Raw genomic sequence first — 23955 nt, forward strand, 5'->3', positions numbered from 1 at the left:
ACTTCAGCGGAATCTAAAGTTATCTTGGTTACATAGATGCACAAGCCTAATCATTTCCACATCTTGCATATTTGTTTACCCAGTTGCACACTTCAACACATTTGTGTTTTCAAAATACAATCCTTTTCCTTTTATTTATTTATTTAATATTTAAGCATATTTATTCGCATATAGTAATCATAAAATGGAGGAGGAAGTAGTCCATCAAAAAAAGCACGCAAAAAGTAAAAGGATTTGCAAAACAACCATGATCGTTGACGAAACTGACCTACTTTATTTCATCACAAAGCATGCACCGAATGACATTTGGAGCTATATTTTCATTCATCAACGCCCGCGAAGATTGAGCTCCCATCGGGAACGGACGGACGAACAAACCAATGGCTTCGATGTACTAATTATTAGAACGTGCTTTTCGATGGGGGGGGGGGAGATGCTTGTTTCCTTCTTTATGTACTCAATTTTTGTATTAAAAAAACTTCGATTTCAGAGTTCAACCAATGAGTAGAATGTTTCCTTGAGGAACGTCTGAACGAATTCGGGAATCCTTGATTTCTACAGACAGCCAACTAAGACCCTTAAAGGAAATTAAAGTAGCTTTAAATAGACTTAAACGAGAAAGAAGAAGACAAAAAGAAGAGATCGCGACTGCAGGTCAGTAGGGGGCGCCATCGTGGTGACGACATTGTGAGGTGGATGAACGTGGAAGCGGATCTTCGTCATATGGATATACATCCATCGATTAATGTAGACGAAGTGGTCGTCGTGAGGTCTGATGCCACGTAGGTGGATGCATTGTCCACGTAGACATCGTCCATCTTGGTACTGCTGATGTGGCAGGCGCGATTCCCTCTCTGGCTTCCAACTCGACAGACAGGTGGCGCCTGCTTGTGCTGAATGGACCACTTCCTCCTCCATTGCTCAAAGCAATTTTTAATGTACAGAGTGGTAATGGCTCCAGTACAACTTTACTATGTAAATGAAACTTTAGATTTTTTTTTCATCATTTATTGCATGTCATGTGAAAGTTCTTTATACAAATGAGGTAAATTAAAGTGGTATTGTTTTGCTCTGGAAGGTGTATGTATTTTTATTCCTACACAAATTATTCACTCTGACATGAACCTCTACTGTTTCATACGGACATCAAGTAATTTTTTAATGAAGATTTTATGATACATTCTAATAATTAATAATGTCAATACATGACTGTGTAATAAGTCTGTTGCAACACTGAGTTATTATTTCCATGCGTGTATAAATAGTTTGTTAATCTACCTTTAAAGGTATGAAAAGTATTTAGTTATTTTAATAGTAGTATGTGTAAACGAAGGTTAGTAGGTACTATTTAGATTCTAACAACAATGTAATTCATGGTGCTGAAAGTAAAACAAAAGGACACTTCCATTTGAAAAAAATAGGATTCAGAAATATACCTCAAGTAAAAAAGGACATGGATCACAAGATATGAATGTGCCAACAGTAATAATGTCTCCAAGTACAGTACTAAAAATCCACACATATCATATGAATGATTTCAGATCGTTTCACATTATCCCTTTTTTATTTTATTTTATTTTTTTAATACGTATGAAATCCACACATTTGCAATCCAAAGGTTTGATCGAGGAGGATTAAATATGAAGATCCTATTGCTAAAAAATCTGGGTGGATCCATAATTCAACAACAAATCAAAGTTGTAAACTTTGACGATGGAAAAGATGCAAATAAATCCACTCTCACGCCCACCGTTATGTTTAAAGTTTTACTTTACAACTGTTCAAATCAACAAAACAAAACAAAGAAAAAAGAAGAGAGAGATCGTGTTGGGCCTCATGGATGTACACCAGCGACTTTTACACGTCCCCCACGGCGCGACATGCATCATATGTTCATCCATTCAGCGCATATCGGCTTCACATCCTGGAACCCTCACCATCCAGAGCTGCAAGAGCCGCCGTACCAGCTCACAGCGTAACAAACTAAATCCTTTAGAAACAGGGGGTCTTCCGTATGACTTGAATTGGACTTGGGTCCCGTATGTTGTTGCGGAAGACCGAGACCAAGACCAACCGCTGTTCAAGTCCAAGACTTGGACCCCAGGTCCTCGTGACACCAACAGAGAATCGGCTCATTGGAGGGCTTTCATACCGGGGAAAGAGGATGTAGTTTAGTATTCTGGATTTGGGAATCTGGATTTGGGGACGGTCATCTTCGTCAATGAAGCGGCCCTGGAGGGTGTTTTGATAGAGGCGTCACAACCGCGTCCACCCCAGCCAGGCAGCTCTTGCTCTCCCTCACTCACATGCTTTCATCTCATGCCCGACCCTTTCTAATTCATCGTCACTTTCTTCCAGACGCCATCTTCTCAGAGAGACCTGTCTTGTTTATTTCCTAGGCGGGACGCAGCTGCCGTTGCCTTTCCTAGTTTTTGGGCTTCGTTGCTGTTGTCGTGAGGCGGTACTTGCGTTTTGTGCTGCTGGTAGGTGGACGAGCTTTTTTGTGTTTTGTTTTGTTTGTTTGTTTGTTTGTTTTTCCTTCTCTCTGGTCATTGTTTCCCTCCTTCATTCTCTGAATCAGTGTCAGATTCTCATCGAAGAAGTCTTTCTCGAGAAACTGATCTCGTACTTGTCCGTAACAAAACTCGGCGGCAATAAGTTTTTTGGTTTGGAATTGAGTTCGTGAGGCTTCATTTGCGATTTTAGGAGGTAAGCGTGTTTTCTTATCAATTTTTTCGAACTATCTCGAATTGTTAGTCTTGAGGGTGTGAGTTTGTGATTTAGTGCTCTATGTGTGGGAGCTGTATTAAACGCTCATTTTCTCAAATTCAGGATTAAGAGCATTATGATGTAATGTTCATTCGTGTTTCTATTAGAGGAATTGAATATTCGAAGTTATCGACGTGGAGTTTCTCGTTCATTTCAGCTGATATTTATATTTATATTTATATTTTTCTTTTTACTTTTTCTGTCTTCGCTTTTCTTGATGCGTCTGGTTTTGAATTTGTTTGCTACAGACATGACGAATAGTTTCCACATTTGTGTGCGGCCTTGGATTGTTATAAAGACTTCTCGTAATGCCATCTTCTTACCATATATACAGTCTTCGATTTATCCCATTTCATTTTGTCATGTGTCATTCTGTCGAGTACAGTACGTGGTCTCGGATCCAGGTTTTTTGTGTTACGTTTTAGCTGGTTGTGTCACATTTCTTAGTTCTTGTCGATTGAGCAAGTTTTTTTTATCCTCTCTCATTGCCAGCTGTTTCACGATGATTGTGAGGATATTGAGGTAGATTTGTTTCTTCAAAACGAGAAAACCAATTTAGTCGAGTTAGGAGTAGTGAGTGGAATGGTTTATTGACTTTAGAAGCATCAATACTGCTGTCTTCCTTCCAGGTTGTTCAAGGTAGGTCTTTATCGGAATCGGGCCGTTGCATGTTCTTGGCGACCTCCTGTTCTCATACGGAGTTATTGAAAATTTCTGCTGAAAAGCGTTTCTTGCTGTGTGACATTTGGTTATCAGGTCCTACCTCATTCAGTGCACCACTCATGTCCTTGCCACCGCGTTTGTTTGTTTGTTTGGTTTTTTCCCCTTTTCAAAGCTTACTCCTGTTGCATAGTGTTTATATTCTTTTTTCGTGCTATCTTTACTGCAATGTGTTGCAATGAAAGAGGGTTTTGGAACCCATTGTCGGAAAACTATTATGCTTCCTGAATTGTACTTAGACCAAAGCTCCTTCAGATGTCTGTCTTTATTTGTGCGTTGTGATTGAGTCCTGCTCCTCCAATCTTGGAAAAGTAGCCACGTTATATTTTTTGCACATGTTCCTTCCGCTGTAGTGTTCTGACGCTCAGGAATGTGTTGGTGGATAGTATTGGGTTTTCAGTTCATCATTTCTGAAGTATAGGTTCTCTTCTTCAGAGTAATGTCAACAGCCCTCCCACGATTGTTTGATACTCCCGTTGCTTGAGCTTGCGTTCGTGACGATTAAAGACATATGCCCTGTTCGTGCTGCTGTTATGCCTTTCTGACGATAAGTGTCCTTCATGAACAGTTCAAGGTGTCATGCCAAATGACTCGCGGGGAGTGCTTGTGCATCGGGCCAGAACTTCCTGAACGCAGATGATATTTCAAGTAAATAGTAGGTCGTTGAACATATCTTGTGAATTCACTGTTGATACAAATGTGTAGCCGATGCAGACGTTGCTAGAAACGATTTTTGTTGATTGAGAAAAACGAGTTTGGTTTTGGGTTACACAGCAAAAAAAGGTAATTTTGGATAATTTTGGTTAATTCTCTAAGGTTTGTTTTCTGTCTTGTGGAGATCAAAGTCAAACATTCAACGTTTACATTCTTGAAAGTCTAAGTGTCCAAATTGAATGACTCTAATCGTGAGACAATTCAAGAATTCACAAGTGACTCGTCCATCTTCTATATCGAATATTATACGTCGCAACTTATTGACAGAATCTCTATTCTCCTCTGTTCTCTTCTATTCTCTTCTTTCTTCGTCTTCTTCTTCGCTATTTTATTTAATTTATTCTCGCTACTTCTTCCCCTCAAAGTGTGAAGTGGTTTGTTATGCACGGTGCTTTAATGAGGGGCAATAATTAGATAGCACAGCGAATAGGGTGTTAAGAAGTACGATCAGCCCATAAGCCTGTCCACTATAAAAGTACTCGTATACAATCTGCTATTGTAGTGTCTAGATCCGCCTGTGGTATGTATTCATTGCTACAGAATTTAATGAAATATCTTGTGTTGTTGCAGGAAAGCGTGTCATGGCAGTACTATATTCGGAAACGGTTACTAGGATGAAATCGCTATTTCAACAACACAATGTTATAGGCAATTATATATGTGGTCCTATTGTGATGTTGAGACGGAATTGTCAGGTATTTTTTTAGCACCTTGTACTTTTTGTAAGTGCTCCAATCTACACAAAAGCTTCATACGTGGGTTTTTTGTTTGATATAAATGCTGTTTTGAACTCTTCAGATTTCGTTAAACTCATCTGATCTGTGTTAGTTTTATTTATATTTTGTCCATAATCTTGTAACAAGTGTTATTATTGTTACCAGACTGCGGTGCTCTTGGTGCGGAAGTTCGCAAGCCAGACTTTGTTTCTGTACACCATCATCTGGACATTGATGCTTGCGGCAACTGTGACAGTGGCTGCTCTCAGCCTGGAGATGGGTTTTAGTACTGCTATTTCTCCTCATATGGAAATTGCCGAGGCCTGCTCTTTGCAAAGTAACAAAGCTTCGCCATCTTGTCGGCAGTGTTTTCGGTTGCCACTTGATGGTCCTCGAGATGGTCTGTGTGTTCCTGCGAACATGTTCAAGAAATCAGGGATGGATTTCGCAGTGCCACCCATTTTTGCCGCTCTAGTAGTAACAGCATCTGCCTTATTCGTTCAAGGTCTGGGGCTTTGGAGTTACTAGCTCCTCTTTGTTACGAAATACAGCATGCGCATGAAGACTTGCCCTGCGACGTGACAAGGTTTGTGCTCTTGTATATATTATCCTTGCCGTCCTATTTCAGTTGGGTGATGATATAATCAAATTGTACCTTGCTGGATATCACCAGGCGACGAAGCTGGTCTCGAACGCGAAGTATTCTAGGATTACTCCTTGGAGATGTCGCTCTCCCCTGCACTAAATATTGACTTGATACTGGAGATGCCGTTGAGGTGATTACTTGTTTCAGAAGACTTAGTATGTACATCTAGTTGAAGACACGGACTTTGAAACTCTTGCATTGATTTATGGAGGATATGAAGAAACACATCATATTATATTGTCCAGTGTGTTCTCCCAAAACTTTTCAGGCTATCGAAACACACGGTTATTAGAGCCTCCGATGCTACTAAGTCATCACACTGAAGGTGCGAGTACCATAGTTTCACGTCATGATGATGCTACCAACCTTCCATGTTAGTAAATCTTGGTTTTAATGGTATAGCTCTGTTTTCTGCAGCGCCCACTTTTATGTTCGTGCCTGCAGAATGTTAAATCTCTAGTTTCTAGCTGTTTGGCGACTCCTAGCAGAATATCCTGTCATTAATGTAGGAAATGTACCATAGTAGACTGGTGACTTCCGTGCTTATGTTCGAATGTCCAAGTTAGCATTCACTGTAAGTTCTTTTGAATAGGTGATAAATTCCTATAGCTCATGTACATGCCAAACGGTCAATTGAGCTTGGATTGAACTAAATTTCCTGAGCAAAAGCGTCCTTCTGTACAACAGAACTGATGAAAGCTACGTATGTTGAATGTTGTCTTTTGTGGATGTGAGTCGTAAATTTGCGGTTTGCTGCAATGATATTTATTGCTTGTGAAGCATTGCACTTGCTAAAGGTGTCCTCGGTTTGATTTGTCTCAGCAGCGTGTTAACTTCTTCATTATGCAGTGTGATATTATCTCGTCCCATTGGAAGTTGCTTTGCTTTTAACGTGGAAATTCTACTGATTGTGCTCAGATTAGATATCGATTTAGTTTTATTAAATAATTATGAAGTGCCAATTTCTTATTTTGAAATTGCTCTTGAAAGATATGTGTTTACAAATGTAAGAAAGTGTGGTTGATACTTTGACATATTTACTACTGCTATTGGTATTGTTAGATAGAAATACAAATGGTTTAAAAACACTTGAATTCTAAGGCTTCTTGTTTTAATCAAATTTAAAAATAAGCTAAGATTGATGTTTTAGCTGTTTGAATAATTTTCAACATTTCTTAAATCTAAGAAATGTTCGAATAATTGGAATTTGATTTTTAAAACTAAAATAACAGAAGCTGAATGAATGATGCATAGACCCATGATGAAGAATATGATAATCATGATGATGAATATGGTTGGTTTTCATTGATTGCAAATCATGTAGTGGAGAAATGAATCTAGAATTCTTGTAAGTATTCTTACAATTTTTTTAAGGATATTCACTTAATGATTTAGTTTAAAAGAAATAAGTAAATATATCACTTACAATCAATTGTAGTTGCTTCTTATCAAAAAATATTTCTTATAAAATTTAATGGATTCGAAGATAAAAGTGAATGAAGATTGTAGATTCGTTATAGATATAAAAGTTAAAAATATGTAGATATTAAGATTTTGTTATTGTAGAATTCCTAGTATTTGCAAACACATTAACTAAGAGTGCCATGCATATAGGTTTGGAAGCATTTGTAACCATGTAATTACAAACAGCTAAAAAGCACAAGTGTCATAATTATATATAATATTATTAAAATTAAAAAAAAATTGAATTATGTAATTTCTAATATTTAGTAAATTGGTAATAGATGTTTCTTTTTGGATAGAAAATAGAATGTAGATATTTTGAGTTGATGTTCAAAAATCTATTAAATAATTAGATTTGATAAAGAAACACTTGACATTATATTGATGGGCAGAACAGAAACATGTTTCTCAAATGCTTGCTAAGACAAATTGGTGTTACAAAAGAAATATATTAATTCTAAAATATATAAAAATAAAATAAAACATGATAATAAAATATATTCAATATTAGTAAATAAAACATATTCAGTATTAGTAAATAAAATAGTAAAACTAATACTAAATAATTTAAAATTAAATCATAAACCATAACCATAACCATAAAATATAGAAGTAGAAAAAAAATCTAAAATAAAATAAAATATAACATAATAAATAAATAAAATACACATATATATCTCTTTGGCATTCTTGTAAACAATACATATTCACATATTTTGCTTTTGAAGTCATTGATATAAAGCTTAAATACATTATTAAAACCATTAATTTCCAATTGTAACAAATGAATAAATAGATAGTACTCATATTTTATTTGTTTTTTTTTTTAACCACTACATAATTGTGAACTACTTAATTTTTTATTTGGTGAGAAATTCTAAGAGCAAGCAATTCATGTTTTGTTTTTTAAGAAACCTCTCTCATATTCTTATTAAATTAAATTACTAATTTAGTGGATAAAATATCATTATAATCCACCAATTATAGGTTGAACACAAAGAGCCAAATTAAGAAAATGAAGAAATGTTCAATATTTTTCAATTTATTTGTTGATAATCATATTAATTTTATTAATTTTATTTTAACTATTAAAAAATGTGTTTATTAGAATGACAAACACATTTATAATATTTTTTTAAAATTATTTTACAAATATTAAAGATTGATAAGTAACTAAATAAAACACATAAATATTATTTATAAGCATCATTAAGAGTGTTTTTCTGCACGCTCTAAATTTTATTTATTTATTTATTTATTTTCTATTAGTGCTTCAAATAAAATTAAATCTGCTCTTTTGAAAAACAGATAGGTTTCTAGCCTATTCAAAGCAAAAACAAGAAAAGAAGTAGAAATGATATTAAAAGCCAGATTAAAATACATAAATGAAGAATAAAATGGTTTGAATCTTGCAAAATATTTTATAGACAACTTATTTTAATATTATGTCTCTAAAAATTAAATAGAATTAATTATACAATATTTTTTTTATTATCAAAATAATTATTATTCAAGTGATATATTCTAGGTTATTTTTTTTTATTCTAATGTTTGAAAATACAATTTAACTTATTTATTTATGTTAAAATATTTACAACATAACTGTTTTATTATTTTAAGTAGTTTTTACCATAAAATGTTGAATAGATATATGTCAAAAAATATAAATAGATATTAATTATGAATACCAGTAAATTAAATAAATATTTTTATTGATTTGAAATAAGATATTTAAACAAGTTATTAAAGTATGAAAAAAAAGAAAAAAAGAATGCAAATTAAATAGATGCATGAATATATATATATATATATATATATATGAATGGAAACTCACACAAACAAATGTCTCTTACCTTAAATAAGAATGCACATCATTTTATTTTACCATAAAGATTCTTGCTTTGCTTTGAGACTAAGATTTTATTTGATTTGGTAGTTTAGGAATTATTAGTATTCTCTAATAATACAAATCAAAATGGTTGGTTGTAGAAGTAAAATACTATTTAATACATGATGATTTTTTCAGTTGAGTATACAAATTTGTAAATGATGTGCTTATTTATATTAATTATAAATTTAAATTAACAATGAGCATCATTTATAATTATAAAATAATTTAAAGATTGAGGTAAGAATTTTTGAGCAATGCAAAGTTCTGTATTTTTTTATTATTGATGTATCTAAATACTTAGAATCATTTATAAATAAATTATTCAAATATTTTGAATATTTATATAATTTATTATATAATTTTTAAAATTTTAAGAGAAAAATGTAATAAAAATTGTAGAAATTATCTACATACAATTATTTTTATCATTATTAGAAATTTCATTTCATATATAAATACAATTAGATATAAATTATTTTAATAAAATTATTAAATATATTTAATATCTTATTTATAATTCTTAAAATAATCATAAATGATAAGTAATATTACTTTCTATTTTTTAATCATTTCCAAGTGTATACATTTGAAAAAACATTGTATGCCTTCAGAAGAATTCTATTTTTATTTTTATTTTTTAAAGATATATATATATTTATATATATACATATAAATCTAATTAAATAAAATTAAAAAATTAGAAATCATTCCTATATGTAATAATGTATATTATATTACAAATTTACAGTACAATAGGTAGAAATTAGATAATTTTTTATTACAAAATAATCAAAATAAATGGGATCAAGAGCTAATGCTTTTATTATTTGATAAGATGAAAATTAAAGTTCTTTCCATAAAATAGGCATCTATGCCAAATTATAAAACATAAAATTTTACAATGCAATAACATAAATACAAGATAGAAGGAAATTTTTAAAATATTTATAAATTTTACTAATTATTCTCGAATAGCATAAGCCTTTATTTTAATAAAATTTTGATTATTAGTCCCTGTAAACATGTATTAGCCAACACTTGTTTAAAACTTTTAATTTTTTTTCTTTTGTTTACTTATCCTTTTGAGATAGCTAAATTATTTCATACTATTCTATGTATACTTAGCTAAATTTATAAAAAAAAAAGAAAAAAGAAGATAGAATTGCTATTGTAGTATGAAATGCAATTTAATAGATTTTTTTATAAATTTTCTTATATGTGTTTTATAAAGTTTGAGTTGCATGATTGTTTATATTAATTTGTTTTGGCAACTTCTACTATGGCAATATAAAATGTGACAACAGTGGTAGTTGATTGTTTCAGTGAATATAAATAGTGTAATATTAATTGTAGAAAATATTATTAAATTTTGTAAAATTTGATGCAACCATTTATGTTGGTTGGATTAGAAACTACAAGACCAAGTGGATTAGATATTTGTCTTTTTTTGAAAACCTATTAACGAGCATGAATAATCCAATATATTAGCATTTTTTAAAACAAAATAAAATTGATTATAGAGACTTAGAAATTAAAAATAAATTTTATAATATGCTTGAGATATCATTAATATTTATATTGGATTTGATGTTAAAAATATAAAATGTGTGTGTGTATATATATATATATATATATATATATGGATACATAGAGAGATAAATGTTTAAAACTCTATCAAAAGATTTTCAAATTTAATACTTGAATTGCTACAGAAAGGCTAAAAAGGTGAATGCATGGATGGCTAAAAAGGTGCATTAATAAATGTAGTGTCCTTTATATGATTAAAAAACAAACAAAACATACATCTTTAACTTTAAAATCTATCTATCTATCTATCTATATATATATATATGATACCATGAGAAACTTTGTTTAAATTTCTTGAAACTAAAAGTTAATAAAATTTGAATATAAAATTTTCTCATGTATGATATTTTTATAACATTAAATATTGTCAAAATAAGTAAATTTGACAATTATTTATTTATGGTATTATTCTCTAACCATCATCCCAATATTTATTTTTGAATAGAGTATCAATTTAAAAATACAATTATAACAATTATAATACAATGTCAATTTTTTTTAATAATAGAATGAATAAAATAATTTATTTGTTTTAGGTTCGAAAGAAAAATAAATTAAAATAAATCACTTATTAGAATCTATTATAAATTACAATTTTATAGTACTGACAATTGATTCTTTAATTACAAAACAAAAAAATAATATTGATTTTCTATTTTAATTAAGTCATATAAATTAACCACTTATCTTTTCAAAATGAAATAAATGCATTAAATTTTAATCCCTCATATTTCTTCCAAATTTTAAAATATGTACATAAATGCCTTGCAATTCCTTTTAACAATATTAATTTTACTCCAAAGAAAATTACACACAAATATTGCCTTCTGAAAAATCAAAATTTAAATCATTACACACTGTATCGGTTTCATTTAAAAATAAAATAAAATAAAAACCCAAAAATCAACAACTTGTGACACATTTTCTTTTTAAAAAACCGATTAAAACCAGATTTCCTTAACTTTTTTTTTTTCAGCATTAAAATATGAACTTCATCATACCGAGGTTGGTTTCGCGTTCCGGCCATGAAATGTTCCTACATTACCACGCTCTCCATCACAAAACTCAACAGATCTCAAGCTAAAAAATTGATGGCTTCTTGTAATTAAAGAGTTGAGAAACTGAGTGTGTTTCATGCCTTTTGTTTGGGATGGCGATGGTGTTGATGAAGCCAAACAACTACTCCAGGTGGGTCACCTTAATTATTCTTGTCTTGGTCGTAGAAACATAAGTTTACAGCAAAGTTTACAAAGTTTACAGCAAAGTTGTGACTGACTTGTTGCTGTTTTGTTGCTATGCGTGTGTATGGTTGTTGCTGTTGCCATGCGAGGTTTTGAAGGTTTTTCACCGTCTTGATGCTTAATGTTCATAAATGCACTAGTCATTGAGGAATCTCTAGATGTAGTAGCCTTCATGTGTGAGCGAGGTGTTGAACTTGAGAACATCCGCTTCATTGTCAATTAGGTTTCGAAGGTCTGATCCCTGACGTGCTCGATGAGCTTCGTCGCCTTCAGCGATACATCACCACTAGTTTAATTTTTGTCGTAAGTTCATTCTCATGGTTCCAATGCTCTGTGAACTTTGATTTGAGGAGGAATTCAACTTTACGGCATTCTAACGTGATTGTGGTGAAGCTGTGTATCCATCATAGTGAGGCAGCGATTGAGTACGACTGGGGTGTTTTAGAGCACTTTGTAGGTCACGGCGTTGGCAAGGTGTTTCATTCTGCTCCACCCATATCGCATAGTAGCAAGTTTTCCAACCCTCTTTCTCTCCCTCTTTACTCCATGCAAGATTCCATACCCGGGGAGTTGCATAATTTCTAATTCAGTGCTGCCGCATCGAGGTTTTCATATTTTGGAGGTGGTCATCATGTGAAAGTTTACATACAAATAGTTAGAATCCGTGTGCAGAGGTGCTGTTTTCCGAGATGGGTTTTCTGCTGATAGTGAAATCGATTTCATTGCTTGCGTATACCAACGGGTAATAATCAACCTGGGAGGATGGCAGTCTGGCAGGCATCCACAAAGAGTAAGATGTGTTCCAATTTGGTAACTACATTCTTTTCATCAACTGATGCATGCCGATTAATCAGGTGAATTTTCCTTTTTCCAAGCCACACAGAATCTGTCTCTTACAGTTACAGAAGTTTCGACTCTACTATGTCATCGTTGTATAATCAATCAACATGAAGCACTTAAATCAGATCTAAACTTTCCCTGGTTCTCGAAACACCTTTGTCAGCTACAGGCCTCCTCGAAAGCCTCCTCGAAAGGGAACACGAAAGACCGAAGTGATGTCAGGCACTTATATTACCCTTTTAGTGATTTGATAAGATTCAAACACGACTGATCCAATGGTTTATAAATTTCAGATTAGGTGTTCGAATGCTTCAAGGCAATTTTTTTTCTCGTCTTTGTTCTGAAAAGTTCGGATTTGCCATTCTCTCTTCTCGCGTTGGAAGAGATGCGGTCGCAAAGGAAAAGCTCGTGATTCTGAGTGTCTGACTTTGGGTGGTTGACTTGCGGTGTTATTTTTTTTCCTTTGGCTGTGTGGACTTGTTCACCATATGGAGAAGAGGAATACAGCGAAATTCTAGGAGAACATGCAAGGTTTGTGCTTTTTGGCTTTTGTGGTAGTTTTTTCAAAAGCATGTCAAACAACCTGAAGCAGCTTTGGTGGGAATTTCCAAAACTTTCTCACATTCTCTGCTCAAAATCAACGCTCTCACTACAGTTTTTTCAAAAGGATGTTTGGCGGTCTTCGATGTCTGTAGCTCTGATCAGATAATGGGTATGTTTGTATACTACAGTAGCTTTTGGGTTTTGATGCTTGTGTGTGTGTATATATATATATATATAGATGACTGGTTTGCTCTCAACAGTAACTTCTTTCCCTTAATTTATTAACTTAGCTTTTTTCTCTATTCAATTTATTAATGAGGAAAGATTTAACCAGCTTAGAATATAAAACTTCTTAAAAATCTCATATGATTTGTGAACAGAACAGAAACCATGTTTCAAATTGGGGATTAGCCATTTGGTTCATTGTACAGCCCTTTTGAGTCTTGTTGGTACCTTTGTCATTTAAAATTAAAACAAAAAACTTAAATACAAAGAATTATTATAAATTCTGAATGTTGAACAATCAATGTGAAAGTTTGTTGCTTATTTAAGTTGTTCATAAATTGCAACATTTGACATGTAAGTAATTCAAATGTTTTTAGATTCATCATTGGGCCTGGTTAAGTTTAAATTTAATTTCAGGCAAACTTTGTGAGATTGAACTGCCATATTAGAAAGGACCAAACATTCTGTAAATTCCATGTCATTAAGAATTGTCAACGGTAATCCAAAACTTCGATATTGAGATCAGCTACTAAAACTTGCAAATATAGCTACTTTATATATAATAAAAATTAGTGTCTATTTTTTTAATTTGTTGATTGGCTAAATTTTTTTTCATGTGCATGAAGTTTGTTGATTGGATGAATTTTTGAGTAAAGAAGATTAAATAATCTAAAAAATTCATCCAAGTATAATGAAAAAGTTTTTACAAAATATTTATTAATTATTAATTAAGAACTTTTGTTTTTGATTCCTAATAAACTTAAATTCAAAATAAGTTTAAAGAAATTGCAAATTTATAATGTACATCCAAGATCAAATTTTCATTTAGAATTAAAATAAATAAATAAATAAATAAATACTTTTATCAAAAATATAGAATAAAATCTATAAAAAATAGAATAAAATATAAAGGATTTTTTAATTTATATATATTTATATATATTTATATATATTTATATATATATATATATATATATATAATTTAATATAAAGAGAGAAAAAAAAACTACCAAATAAGGTTCAAATGAACTTGAATTGGAATGTTTAGGTTGAGTAACTAAAAGATTGAAGTTCAATGATAAATTGTACTTAGATAACAAACTTGTAAAACTTGGATCTAGTGTCATCAAAACTCTTTAGAAAAGCAACTCTAGGTTCTTTAGCAAATACAATTGTGTTTCTATGAACCAATTAAAGTGGTACAATTATTAAAGAAGCTCTTGCTATCTTTGTGTCTTTTTAGTTAGGTACTCCTAATATTGGTTAAGGTGATAAACAAAATTAATGGATGGCAAGCATTAATTTACTCATTTGTTTTTTGCATTTGTATTAGATTATTTTATCAGGTTGCTTCTTCTAATTTTTTTACAAATTTTATGACTTAGATACTCTACATAAGTAAGAAAAAAAAAAAAAAAAAAAAAAAATGCAAAATTTCTTAGTCAAATGCAGTAGTTGTAGAATGTTTCTATAGTAGCCTTTTAAGGTAGAAAATTTCCAAGAGAAGTTTTTATAACCATGTGGCATATATGAAAAAAAATTATATATTGAAATTGTATTTAAAAAAACTTGTTTTATGTTCCATAAAAAAGATGTTTATCTATTTAACATACTTGTACATACAACTATATATACACACACCTATATTTGACTACAAACATACCAAGTGATCATTTTTTAATAAGACATGTTGATGATATAATAAAATATTTACATTTGAAAATTAATTTGTAATTTGATCAAAAAATAAAAGATAAAAAATAATTCGGTTCTTGATAAAATGAATACAACTATGTTATACATGATAAAATTAAATCATAAAATATCATCAATATAAATTTATTAAAACATCAGAAATAGATGTAGTTATTTTATGAATTCTAATTTTGTTTTAATTATATATTCAGTTTATTTTAATTTTGTTTTATTTAAATATTTAGTTTAATTTAATCAAGATAATATTAAAAATTATCTATGTTATTCCAGAAAGAATATAATAAAAAATTCTCATAATTTTATGAAAGTATTTCAACTCAATGATTATATATATATATATATATATACATATAAGAAATTAATATAAATTATCTAACAAAAAAATAACTTAAAGCAGTACATGTTTTATAATTATATGTAATTATCACAAAAAATAAAAGTAAAAAAAAATAGATTGCAAATTTTGAAAACAATATCTTGAATTGCCTTGTTTTAATTTCATTTAAACAGAGTAACCAATTAATGTTTTCAGGCGTAAAAAAATGTTCATATATATATATATATATATATATTCACACACTTTGATGAAGAAATAAAAAATACATATAATTATTTGATGTATTTAAGTTGTTATACATACATGAAATATGACATGTTACAGAAAGTGATGTTCATGCAGTTTTCTGAATAGAGGTTTTGTTTATCTTTGTGTGTGTGTATATATATGTGAGTGTGTGTGAAATTAAAACAAACAAACAACATGCATAATTTGTTTTAATTTTTTGAAGTTTGTTAATTTATTGTTGCCGCCATTTTGTTAGTCCCTGCATTCTATTTGTCAAGAAAAGACATATTGATACTTTTAGACAGCAAACTTCTTTATAAACTAAACAGTCCAGGTTGTTGTGGAGGACCAAACTTCCAAGTCCCCTTTGGCGTTTCGTTAACCCAGCATCGAATGTGATCTAATTCAACTCTCTTGAAAAAATAAAATACAATATAATACAAAATATTAAAGTATCTAATGATTTCTTCCCAAATAGTGCAAGTCCTTTAATGCCAAGCCAACATTTCTGGGGCATGATGGGACCAATCATTCTGCACCACATGGATATATCCTTTTACTTTTCCCCAATGTGACTTTAGTACCCCCCTCCCCCTCGATCCCTATCCCCTGAATTAATAATAATCCGAACTAGGATCACAGATATTGAGATATAGAGATATATATAGATAACTTATAGGCCCTCTGTAGTTAGTTAGGATGAACGGATAATAATATGTCTCACATCCATGTCTTGATGGATGAAAAGGAAGCATCGAGTTGTGTGTGGATCCATTGGAGGAATCAAGTTAAACCCCGCACAGCCACACGAATTCTGAGTGGCTGTCGGATCAGCACCCCCATGTGCTTGCCACCTCCTCCCTTTCTCCCCTCCACCTGGATGCCACATCCTCCTCACTCAGCTCGCCTCCCTGCACTTCGGACACACGGGATGGGGGCATTCGAGGGCCCTGCCCTAATTCTACACCCTCACTGTATTACCTCGCGCCTCCTGTTCTAATATATACTAAGATTCTAAACAACATAAAATGTATCAGACAACGCCTCCTTCTGTGTTTGATAAATTTGATTAAAAGAAAGACTGGGTATAATTAGTTTTTCTTAAAACGAACTGGGGGAACCTGGCTGACAGACGCTTAAATAGTGCCCGCACGCCCACGAAGAATTAAACATTGAAAAAAATACAAAAATATGTACATGTAACAGAGGAAGGAAGCAAGAGGGAGGGGGAGACCCAGATGAAAGAAACAGACAGGAAGGGCAAGGGGAAATAATATAAAGGGTGGGCCCCAGACAAAATCTTTAATAGAAGAATGTAATCCCCCTATTCCCGTTCCCAGAGACTAAAAGTATTTTTTCCCTCTCTCGGGCAGCGGGCAGATCGAAAAGTAGTAGGGGAACTCAACCCCCGCAGAATGAAGCTTCAAAAAGTAAGCTCCAAAAAGGAGCTCACGTGTCCATCACGTGGAGTATCCCACCTGGCATGAGACTAATGGGGCCCGGATGATCTATCTTTGACCCATTGGCCCACCCCTCCTGCTTTCCCAATAAAAGCCCATGATGGACCACAGGTCCGTCCTCCTCGATGATAAATGATCACCCGGCCTGGGGGGTCTTGTCCAGGGGATCCGAAGTGGGTCCGACTTGCATGAGGGTAAGGACTAAGACTGGGAAAGAGGATTTCATGCGGGTCGAAAACGCTACACGTGGTGGACCTTTTTCTTTTGGGCGGGGGTGTGGGTGAAAGGTGAGATTATGGTGGAGGTGGCAAAAAGGGAAATATTTCTAGGGAGGCCCATTGGGCGATGAGCGCGGGTAGTCTGTTCGTCGGGTGCACACGTGGCCTAGATTTTCCCGGCAATGTCGTTCCCACCCACACTTTAAAAGTTGCTTTTAGTCAGGCTTTACGGTCACTGCCATTTGCCTTTGATCACTCACTGCCTTCATTCACTCAGTGATATTTGTGTGGGTTTTTTTTTTTTTTTTTTTGTTTATCAAGGTGGATTTTTATATAATATATATATTATTAATTCTCACCATTCGAAAATTTCCATGCATATTATTCAGTTACTTTTTTACTGGAATGTTGCTTTTCTTTTTTCTTTCCTTTTTCTTTTCTTTTTCCCTTTTCCTTTTCCTTTGTGTGTATGTGTGGGCACACATGCAGAAGACTTTTGTGGTAAACTGTTCATTTTATTGTGGTGTAAACTTGATTTCCTGCTATTGAGTAAGGTAAGTGTAAATTTACAAGCATAAAATATACACACACAAGCACATTTATCATGTTGAATATTTTGTATGACTAGTTATTGTAACTCTTGATATATAAATAAGCATTTACTAACAAATGAGTGATTTATTGTATTCATAGATTTTGATAGTGTTGATTTTTATTATTATTTATTACTATTAAATCAAACTTTGGTGTCATTGTTGTGTGTTCATAACATTGACTATGATTACACTACTTTTATGCTAGTTTGAATGTTTTCTACCATGTTATTTCAAAACAAATGTTGGAGTAGAAATGTATGCCATCAACTAAAGAATCATAGATTGAACAATTCAAAGAAGGATGAAAAATAAAATAAAATAAAATAAAACATGCAATCAACACATGAAAAAAAGAAGTATGTTTCATTCCAATTGCCTATCTTGATCACAAGAATTTATAACACATTTTAGGTCAAAGTAAGGGTATTCAATAAAAGAAAAATGAAAACAATAAGAGCAATATGTGGGTGCTTCTTATTTGCATAAGACAGAAAAGGTTTGAAGGCACCCTTTAAAAGACGACAAGGACACAAAAGTGGTGTCAAAATAAGTGAAAGACCTCCGGCCCATTGGGCCACAACCGCGAAGACTTATTTATTAAAAGGGAAAAATTGAAAAACGACAAAGGAGGAAAAAGTAGAAAGATTAGTCTCCAATCTCCCTTCCTCTTTCACATCAACACTAACGCCCTTTCCGACGGAGCCACGCGGCGGGCTCCGACATCTCGCGACTGGACGTATCGGCGTCCTGTAACGAGGGCCCGAGATGAACACCTGGATGCGGGGACCGCTTTTTTCTCCGGCAGTGTATTTTGCTTTGCTTTGCCGGTTGCGTCCTGCGCCTCCTTTTTTTTTTTTTTTTTTTTTTTTTTTTTTTCTTGCTGTGCTGCTGTTTCTGCTTTCCCCTTTTATGCGCTTTTTCTCCACCTTCCGCGGCGTGGTGTCATGTTCCGAGACCCTTCTTGTCTCTGAGGACTCGCCCCCTTATACCCTCGCCTCCTCTATTGCTGCACCGTCTTATCAATCGACTTCACTTCTTTCGTCTCCTCGCCTCCCCCCCCCCCTGCTTTTCATCGCCTTGTTAGCGTCCATCTTCTCTTATTCCCTCACAATTTGTAGTTGTCGAAGTTAGTTCACTGGCAGTGTTACGCAGGTTTTGCGAGGCGAGGTTATTGTCAGTAGGTGGCAAGACGGATAGCCAATACAAGGGGACAGGATTCAGGTGCAGGTTGTGCGAGACACAGGTTGGTTGGTTGGTTGGTGTGGTGTGGTGTGTGGTTTGAGGCTGGTGGATGAAGCGGTTGTTGAGGTTGGAGAAGGAAGAGGAGGAGGAGTCGTGGTAGCAGTAGTGTTGGTAGTTGAGGTTGGTCATGTCCAAGCTAAGGAAGTGGATGATGAAGGAGGATAGGGAAAGCTCCGCCGGGAGCGCGGACACGAGCGCAATCAAACTCTTTGGCGCCACGATTGCTGTTAGTATTACCGATTCGGGTGTATCTTCGAAGGCCGCTACCTCGATGAACGCCACCGTGGCAAAGCCGTGCGTATCGCTGGTAGAATCCTCCGCCTCTCTTGTTTAATTTTGTTGTTTAATGTTTTCTTTTTCTTTTTCTTTTTCTTTTGCTCACAGTGTTTTGTGAAACTCGTCGGGTTTTTTCACCGATCGAGGGAGAGCAATCAGAATGGAAATGGTTATTGATTGTAGCATGTTTGTGACATGCAGACTGGTAGTGAAGAAGTCGATGGCGCATCGATGCAATTGGAAGCGGATGAGATGGGAAGTTCCCTTGGGAGCACTTGCAATGAATCTTCCGCAGGAGCATTGAACACATCGAATGCTGAGATGGCGATTAAGGATGTCAATGGCGAGGCGCAGGTTTTCGCGACCTTTACTCGTGAACTTCCCCAGTCTGTGATGCAAACCATTCATGGAATGGTGTCGCAGCAGAAGCAGCGGGCGTTGACAGTTGAGGAGAAGAAGGAGCAGTGTTCGAAGAAACCGGACAAATTGATCCCCTGCCCGCGATGCGATAGTCTTGAGACGAAGTTCTGCTACTACAACAACTATAATGTCAACCAACCCCGGCACTTCTGCAAGAGCTGTCAGCGCTACTGGACCGCCGGAGGCACCTTGCGGAACGTGCTCGTCGGAGCAGGGCGTCGAAAGAACAAGTACGGAGCATCTCAAATGAAGCAGGAAGATGCGGAGGGTGCAAATTCCGGTATCACTACTGTGAGGATGGATCACCACGAAGGGGCACAGCCTATGCTCCCTTGTACCATCAACCCTTACGTTATCAAAGTTCCACCCATGCAATTACCCCAACTCGCGACTCAGTGCTCGCCACGACAAGTTTCGGATGTCCAAAGCACCGTGACAACCTCTTGTAAGGCCGTCTCCTCAGCCTCGGCCTTCCAACCAGCAGTGCCCGAGATGTCCACCGATTCCGTTTCTAAATTGCGGCAGAGGTCGGGAACAGAGTCCACATTCGAAGGTAAAGAGACTTCAAGCTCGATTTCCAGCGTCTCTGCTACAGAGACAACTTCGAAGTATGTTTTGTCATCGAGAGTGCCACCCCAGCAACAAGCTGACCAACAAGCCGTGTGGACTAAAAACAGCGTTCCTCTTGGTTACTTCAACGGCGCATGGCCGTATGGGTACAACATTGGAATAGGCGGTGTGGGGCCAATTCCTGACAATCCTGCGATGTGTGGCCCGCATCCGGCAGCAGCTTTGGCAAGCAGTAATCTGCCTAATGGGATGAGCCCACCGCCTGTGAATGTCTGGACGGGTATGTGGGCGTCTGGTATGCCATCGGGGATGCCTGGGATGGCTGGTGTTCCTGCGGTGCCATTTGGTTGGAATGTGTGTCAAGGTGGTTGGACGTTGCCATGGCGGCCTGTCCCTGCTGTTGCAGTGCAACCTCCCGCTGAGGTCATGCATTCTGGTAGCGCACGAAAATGGGACAGTGCGAGCTCTGAAGACAGGGTGAGAAAGATGGCGAGGGTGGAGATTCCGGAAAAGGACGTGTTGTGATTTGTTTTTTCCATGTAGAGTTTGATGATCCATCACAAGGATATGAGATGGAGGTGTAGGAAATCATGGCGCGGTGTGATCGATAGAACTTGTAAATCTTCTGGAGAAGATGGGAAGAACCAAGGTTTCCTGATGGAAGCAAATGGGGCTGGGCCCTGTAGGGGTAGAAATTAGTGTCAACAACTCTTAGTAGCTCTTGTCAAGGCATAAGATTCTTAACGCCGATAAAAATAAAAATAAATCCAAGATAAGCGGGCTGTTGTAGTTTGGAATATTGTAACATGAACGCCTATTTTTTTTCTTTCTCGCCACCAATTCCTTCGTCTGTGGCTTGCTTGCTCACTCTTTGCGGGGGGTGATCGCTGCATTGTTCGATGGGTAGACACTTTTTGGTCACCTATCTCTCCCACAATCTTCGAGGAAAAGGCATGCTTTGTAATATTGATTCTCGATTCTCGTACTTTACCATGTCTTTTGTTGAGAGCCAATGGATTTTTATGCATATTGTTGACTTCGCAACTTCTTATTCATGTATCTGTTCATAGTTTATATATATATAGAAATGCTTGGTTACGACAAATGCTGCATCAGTATCAAATTCCAAGGGTACAAAGCAATCCTTTTTTACAGAGCATATAACATTTAATGATGCTTTGGCACTCTCGCTCCCGTTCTCCCTTTCGGCAATCAGCGGAATTCTTGTGCAGACTATTCACTTTGACACCAACGACGCCTGATCATCCAATTGGAGATTCCCCACATCACTCAATCATGTTCTTTTCAAACTTTTTGGTTGCTTTCCTGCGGATTTCACTAGATTTACTGACTCTGTAGAACGCTAGATCAGGAAGCATAGTTAAAAACTCCATTCATTCCTCATGCGCCACCATCTTACTCAATAAAAACAAAAAAACAAATCGTCGGATTTTTACAACTTTTTAATTAGCCATGGAAGCGGTTAAGATCCCCCATCCGTGCACCTCATTCCAAAATAACCCCAGCCCAATATGCGATCTAATTCTGCACCTCTGCAGCGCCCTAGAATACAAATCACAACGTTCAATTTTCCCTTCCCCCGCGAAAGTGTAGAGCTAATTCTTCAGGGGAAGGCGGACAAACTTCGGCTAAAGATCGACCCTCGCGGTCCGCCTAAATAAAGCAGCAGCCCCTCGTGGGTGCTCATCATTGCCTTCCCACAGAGGCCCATCGACCCTAAAAACAATAGAACCGGATGCCTTTTTCTGCATCTTTCACGTGAATGCCTTCCCCGTACCAGTGCCTCAATCAGGCACCATTCGAGGTGGACTTAATAAACAAATTCTGTTTCTTTTTTATTAGTTTTCCCAATGGGCTTTTTCCGGAGCTTTGTGTTGCCTGTTCCGATGGCCTTATCTCATAAAGCGAGCCTACCTTTACAGGAGATGTGTGAGAGCGAGAGACAAAGACACCCAGAAAAAAAACAACGAGACATAAGGAGAGAGAAAAAAGAGATCGTTCTGATGGGTTGCGTTGGTGGATGCCTAACCCTCGTAAAGCGTGCGCTTTTCTTGTGTGGATAGGGTAAGTTGTTCCCATTTCCATTTCCGCATTTCGCTGTTAAAAAGCTACGACTCGTGACAGCAAGTCAGCCACGCAAATCTCCAGCACTGCTCCCACGGTCACGCTTGCTCTTTTCCTCACCTCCTCCTCCTTTCAATTTTTCCCCTTCCTTCCCCTCCTTCTCTGACACACTTCAACACCGCTCCCCTCCAAAACCGGATTCCTGACTACCCAATTCCACAAATGCTATACAGTTCCACGACGAAGCCGCCCTTTCGCCATAGCGTAAAGCCCCATCGTCGTCGTCATCGATGCTGTGTTCCCCTGCTTTTAGGGTTAGGGTTTTAGAGTTTCTGCATGAGAATTTGGACACGTAGTAGCTCCTTTCTAGAGAGCAAAAATTTGACCTACCCGATGTAGTAAAGATTGGGAGATGCTTTTTTGTGGCTCTTTACTGAGAACTTTTTGTTGAAGTATCTTGGGGCAAGCAATCCACTAGAGAGATTGGGATTTTGCTCCATGTTCCAGTTCATGTTTAAAAGGTTCAAAAAAGTATATCCTCCATGGAAAGCTGCTTTTTCTGGTGCTCTGATAGGGAGCCCCCTTTTTTCTTTCTTCCCCCCCCCCCTTTTTTGGGGATTACTGGGTGTCATTTTATATCTGAAATTGTTCACACCACATTATTGTTTCTTAAATTACGAAAGGTGGGTTTCAATTGATTACTTATTTTTTTGAACAAATAGAGTGCATGAACTTTCTCAGATGCAACTTGCAACTGTAGATTCAAACACTGGGATTCTTTATACGATAAGAATAAACATTACAACAGGAATTAAAAATAAAAATAATGTTACATCCGAAGGAGCATTTAATAAAGAAGGTAAAGAAGTGAAACCTAAAGAAGTTAAAACAGGTTAAAATGACAAGCTTCGAACCAAGCTCCTGGCCACTCATTTATTGATTATATTGATAATAAAATGAAAATGCAAATTCTAAGTCACAAAGAGACAAAATATTGGAAAGTTTTGGACACCGAACATTCCTTTTTTTAGTGGGTGGGTGCCGAAAAAGGGGGTTAAACATGGGCTGAAAGTGGCACCTTTGGAGCATGTGGACAAGAGAAAGATTTGTATCTGAAGATCAGGACCCTTTTGTTGTTCTAAGTGGCCATTTTTTGAAGTAGATATCATTTGGAAACTAACTCTCTTTTTGCCTCATTTCTATTTATTTATTTATTTATTTATTTCTTCTTCTTCTTCTCGTATTGGAATCCTGGGTACCCTAAATATCGCGCACAAAGATGAAGTAAGTGGACGGACAAAAATTCTTAAATCCTTAAGATGTTATATAACATTGAGAAAAAAGTATCAAAAAGTATCAAAAAGCCGCAAGGCAACAAAATCAATAATAGTTGTGCAAAAAATAAAATAAAATAAAATGAAATTTAGAATCTAGAGGGAGAACCACATTTG

General features: G+C 35.2%; 2 protein-coding genes and 1 long non-coding RNA gene across 4 annotated transcripts; all 3 read left to right on the top strand.

The window, feature by feature from the left end:
- The first annotated feature begins 1836 nt into the window (after window positions 1-1836).
- LOC112278096 (uncharacterized) lies at window positions 1837-6219 on the top strand. The gene is made up of 4 exons (XM_073531475.1): window positions 1837-2166; window positions 2252-2483; window positions 4774-4898; window positions 5085-6219. Exons 1-4 carry the CDS (start codon window positions 1837-1839, stop codon window positions 5445-5447), a joined length of 1050 nt encoding a protein of 349 aa, XP_073387576.1. The 3' UTR covers window positions 5448-6219.
- A 5277-nt stretch (window positions 6220-11496) lies between these two features.
- LOC149986175 (uncharacterized) lies at window positions 11497-12580 on the top strand. 2 transcript variants are annotated; one of them, XR_016501254.1, is made up of 2 exons: window positions 11497-11695; window positions 11972-12580. It is a non-coding gene; the product is annotated as an uncharacterized LOC149986175 (long non-coding RNA). The 2 variants fall into 2 exon arrangements; XR_016501253.1 differs by having other exon boundaries at window positions 12159-12580.
- A 6201-nt stretch (window positions 12581-18781) lies between these two features.
- On the top strand, window positions 18782-21255 carry LOC112278168 (uncharacterized). Its single transcript, XM_024511340.3, has 2 exons — window positions 18782-19460; window positions 19631-21255. Exons 1-2 carry the CDS (start codon window positions 19281-19283, stop codon window positions 20942-20944), a joined length of 1494 nt encoding a protein of 497 aa, XP_024367108.1. The 5' UTR covers window positions 18782-19280; the 3' UTR covers window positions 20945-21255.
- Window positions 21256-23955: the final 2700 nt, after the last annotated feature.

This window comes from Physcomitrium patens, chromosome 26, assembly GCF_059467195.1.
Source record: "Physcomitrium patens ecotype Gransden chromosome 26, ASM5946719v1, whole genome shotgun sequence".
NCBI lineage: Eukaryota > Viridiplantae > Streptophyta > Bryopsida > Funariales > Funariaceae > Physcomitrium > Physcomitrium patens.

Excerpts from the sequence above, each read along its gene's own strand:
- LOC112278096 (XM_073531475.1), top strand. The coding sequence starts at position 1,837 with ATGGATGTACACCAGCGACTTTTACACGTCCCCCACGGCGCGACATGC. Across the intron at positions 2,167-2,251 it reads TCATACCGGGGAAAGAGGAT|AGGCGTCACAACCGCGTCCA; the intron begins GTAGTTTAGTAT and ends GTGTTTTGATAG. Across the intron at positions 4,899-5,084 it reads TGTTGAGACGGAATTGTCAG|ACTGCGGTGCTCTTGGTGCG; the intron begins GTATTTTTTTAG and ends TATTGTTACCAG.
- LOC112278168 (XM_024511340.3), top strand. The coding sequence starts at position 19,281 with ATGTCCAAGCTAAGGAAGTGGATGATGAAGGAGGATAGGGAAAGCTCC. Across the intron at positions 19,461-19,630 it reads CAAAGCCGTGCGTATCGCTG|ACTGGTAGTGAAGAAGTCGA; the intron begins GTAGAATCCTCC and ends TGTGACATGCAG.